General features: G+C 33.5%; 1 protein-coding gene across 1 annotated transcript in view; it reads right to left on the bottom strand.

Moving 5' to 3' along the window:
• Positions 1-2,423: 2,423 nt before the first annotated feature.
• The window catches only part of LOC117174913, a 2,961-nt gene continuing 1,182 nt past the window's right edge, over positions 2,424-4,202 (bottom strand). The window contains exon 4 of the mRNA XM_033364365.1: positions 2,424-3,379. Coding sequence (XP_033220256.1) covers positions 2,544-3,379 — 836 coding nt within the window. The 3' untranslated portion in view covers positions 2,424-2,543. The remainder of the gene's footprint in view (positions 3,380-4,202) is intronic.

Genomic DNA, 4,202 nt, shown 5'->3' with positions numbered 1-4,202 from the left:
TGTGTATATATATATATATATATATCCACAATATATACACAAATGTAATTAACTCATGCCATCTGGCGACATGAACTAGATGAACTAAATAAGTTTTTCTATTTCATCAATCGATTACATCCTAATATCCAGTTCACAATGGAAATTGAACAAAACGGAAAATTGCCTTTCTTCGACGTAATAGTTTACAAAAATACCTGATAACACATTAGGACATTTACAAACACAACATCCAAACTATATTTAAACCAACTGCGAATATAGGACAAATTCTAAACAAACCTTAAGAGAGAAATGCACTTCACAGTGATCCGGGAATATATAAAATTCCTTGTTCTTGTGACAAAGTCTATATTGGAGTAACCGGGAGAGTGGTGAGCCATCGTATAAAGGAACATGAGAGTAAAGTCAGGCTAAAACATTTGACGCAATCAGCACTAGCTGAGCATCATAATCCAAACAGGACATAACATTTTAGTTGACAAAACAACCGTCATCGCTGAAACACAATATTTTTCAAAAAAAAAACATTGAAAAGCAATCGAAAGCTTAAAAGACCCTAATAAAATCAATACGGGCAATGGGTATATTATCAATCTGATCTGGCTTTCCGTCCTCCCGGATTAAAAAAAAGGACTTGCTCGACCAATCAGGTTCGACCAGTCTCCATGGTGGGGCGTTCAAACCTATCACATACATCGTAGAGAGTATACATGAGATCAAACTAACCTGATACCTCACTTTCAAGTTAGCCTGGAAGAAGTGAACTGCAATGTTCACGAAACATCGAAGAAAATTCGTAGTTTTGTACACGATTGGAACCCGAAATATCTATTCTTATCATAATGAATCATCGTCAAAGCATTAAATCTATTAAATATTAAATTAATCATGAAAAATAAAAGTTGCAAATTATTTTTCAATACTTGAATAAGCAGCCCCAGATCGAGATACATAAATAAATAGAATTGAAAAAAATAGAATAAACAACATTTGATATAATAGAGTTTAACATAATGTAGAAAAGTTCGCATTGTCGACAAAATCGAATGCGAAGCACGAGGTACGTGATGAAAGTGTGTTCGTTAAATCCGAAGGAGCTTTAACAAAACAGAATTAACAATCACCAAATGATAGTTGTCGGTACTTTGACCATTATTTTTAAAAGGCTTGCGCACCAATTTTGGGAAAATACGAAGAGCGAGTCCGTAGTACGAGGTAAATACATTTTCGAGCGTGAAGCGCGAGAACAAGCAATTCGCGCCCTAGGCGCTTGCTTGAAAGGAAACGTGCGCGCGTTTTTTAATTTAAAATTAACATACTTCTTGTTTGAAATATCAAGCAATACTTTTTTGGTTGAGACTGCATCCTTTTTGACTGGCAATTCATCATTTTAGTTGAAAACTCATCTCAATGGTCCAAAGTTTCACTATTTATAATCTTGGTTAAAAAAGAAACGTTTTTGTTTAAAATTCCATTTTTCATTTTGAAAATTCAACTATCTTCTAAAATAGGCAACTATGCGGTTAAAAATGCAAATACTTCTGATTGAAAATTTAACTAATTGGTTAAAGTTGACTTTTTTATTGTAAATTTAACTATACTATTTATGGTAAAAAGTAATTGTCATTTTTGTTAGAAAAATCGACTTTATGTTTGAAAATTCAATTATTTTATTGAAAATTCTTCCTTTTGGATTTAAAATTAAGTTTTTTGGTACAAAAGTCATTTTTCTTGGTTGAAAATTCACTTTTGAAAAATTTTCGGGTTGAAAATTCATCTCTTTTGGTGGAAATAGAGAAAGTGTACATTGAATTTTCGGATTTATTATTTTTGTATGTAAAGATTTTTCTTACGGAAGATTTTTCAATCCCCCCCCCCCGCCTCCTACACTCATCATAAGGAAAATGAGATTTTACCCAAACCCTCCTACCCCCAAATTGAATTAAGTAATTTAAGGAAGACCCATAATGAGTGTACAATATGTGCGCGTGCCCATATGGTTCGAATTCCTTATTAGTTGGAACACCTTTTGAATTTCATCTTTTTTTTAACACGCACATATTCTGTAACTGCTAAGGATAAGACGATACTATACTCAATCCTTATCGTTTCTGATTAGAGGAAAACTGATAAATGTAATTATGAATAATTTGATTGATAATGTAACTGCTGAATGTTCTAGCGTTTCATCAAATTATATAGTCATATGTGATATAAGCGTCATCATATATATTGTATGCGTCAAGTTTGTGAAAATAATTAATAATAATAATAATAAATTCCTGACCTTTTAAGCCCATAAAAAACCTCCACGTTGAAAATGGAGTCGCCAGGGCAGTTTTGAGGTTAAAGTACGAACAAATAGTTTTTGAGAAAAGCACATTTGAAGTTCGTGATTCCCATAAGCGTATGTGTTATTATTTTTCCATAATTGAAAAATATGCCCACAATTAAGTGTACATGCATTACATTAGTGTTGTATGTACAATATCATATTTATTCAATACAGTTGTCTTATTAAGTTAGAAGTTTTATTTTTGTTAACCCGAATCAGAACCTCCAGACTCACCCCCATACTTGCGGCTTAGATACATATGGTATTTATCAATCGCTACTGTAGCTGAGGGATTAATTTGCGACCGATGTTCCTCGAAATCTAGATGCTGAGGAGATTGGATATCAAATTGTTTGCATAAATCATCCCTTGGTGACATTGGGGGATTAGTGTGTGGATGATTATTGTCGGATGCAAAATGATTCTCATAATGTGGAGACTGAAGACATTGGATATCGTATTGTTTATTTGAATCGTATGCTACATCCTCTAATGGCTTTTGGTGATTAGTGTTTGGATAATTATGGTCAGATCCAGAACCTCCAGGCTGACTTGCATACTGATTTCCCATATGCATATGCGACTTTGAACCTGAGGGATTACTTTGTGACGGAAGTTGCTGGACGTCTAGAGTTTTAGAAGGAGAATTTTGAACCACATGTCGTTGTAAGAAGGGTTGATTATAGTGTTTACGAGCGTCTTGATATGCAATTTGAAGATTACGTCTGCTGGTATATTTCCTTTGAATATAACGGTGTGAGCCCTTGGTGTGTCGTTCATACAATTCGAGAGCTTCATGCCCTGCTTCAGGTGGAGGTAAATTATTTTGGCTATAATGTTGTAAAAACAATTCGTAAGCGTTTAGCCCAGTTGGATCTGTGACATGCTGAAACTGAGCAGGAGTACTCTGACGACATGCTTTCTGGCGTTTAGGAGTGGCAAGCCGAGCTATTTTACCAGCTTCCATGTCAGATTCGAAATCCTCTTCCTTAGAAGTAGATTTTTGTCTATTTTCCACTACATGTAGATCACCTGATGTTTCTTTAAAAATACAAGTAAAAGAGATTTATGAATTTGCAGTATCATTTTTCTTTAAATACACCAAACTCTCGCTCCCAGTCACCCCGTTCTCGGCATTCCTAGAACTGCTGGGTCCCGCAATTTCTCAGGGAAGCAGAACGAGAGCGGTTGCGACATTATATATACACTGTAAGAAAAATCTGTATGAGGTTTAATATACATATGTGTGAAGCAAATATACACTGCCTCTACTGAAATGTAGCATACATTGGTGTAGGGAATTTAATATACATATGTATTAAATTTAATATACAGGTCAGTATAGCAAGGTGCGTGAAAACTCAACCTGCTTTCATTCCTTTAAATCTTATTAAATATTCTCAAATAAACTAATAATCTAGAATTCGTCGACTCAGTTGTTATTTATAATGAAAGTACAATGTAGGGGTAAAAAATTTACATAATTTCGCTCCAAATGGTCAAAATTTAAGGGGAATACAGTTCATTGTAGGTTAAGTTTGTTATTTATTTGCTTAATTGAACTTTTCGACTTCAAATCCAATTTTATTTTTTGTTAACAGGAAGAAGGTATCATGTTTTATTATTTAGAATCGAAAAGTACAGCTAAACTAATTTTAAATTTATGAAAAATGAAATTATATGATTTCTCTTGTAAGTAATTAACTTGAATGTATATGAAATTTAATATACGCGCGCTTTATGGCGATTTCATATGCTTGATATATTCATTTGAATACACATGGGTATATTAAATTTAATATTATTTTTAACAGTGTATATTCCAATTTAAAACGAGTCAGGCGGCTCTCACCTTTTACGTTTG

This window comes from Belonocnema kinseyi, chromosome 6 (assembly GCF_010883055.1).
Source record: "Belonocnema kinseyi isolate 2016_QV_RU_SX_M_011 chromosome 6, B_treatae_v1, whole genome shotgun sequence".
In the NCBI taxonomy this organism is placed as follows: Eukaryota; Metazoa; Arthropoda; class Insecta; order Hymenoptera; family Cynipidae; genus Belonocnema; species Belonocnema kinseyi.
This window is presented reverse-complemented; position numbering and strand designations above follow the sequence as displayed.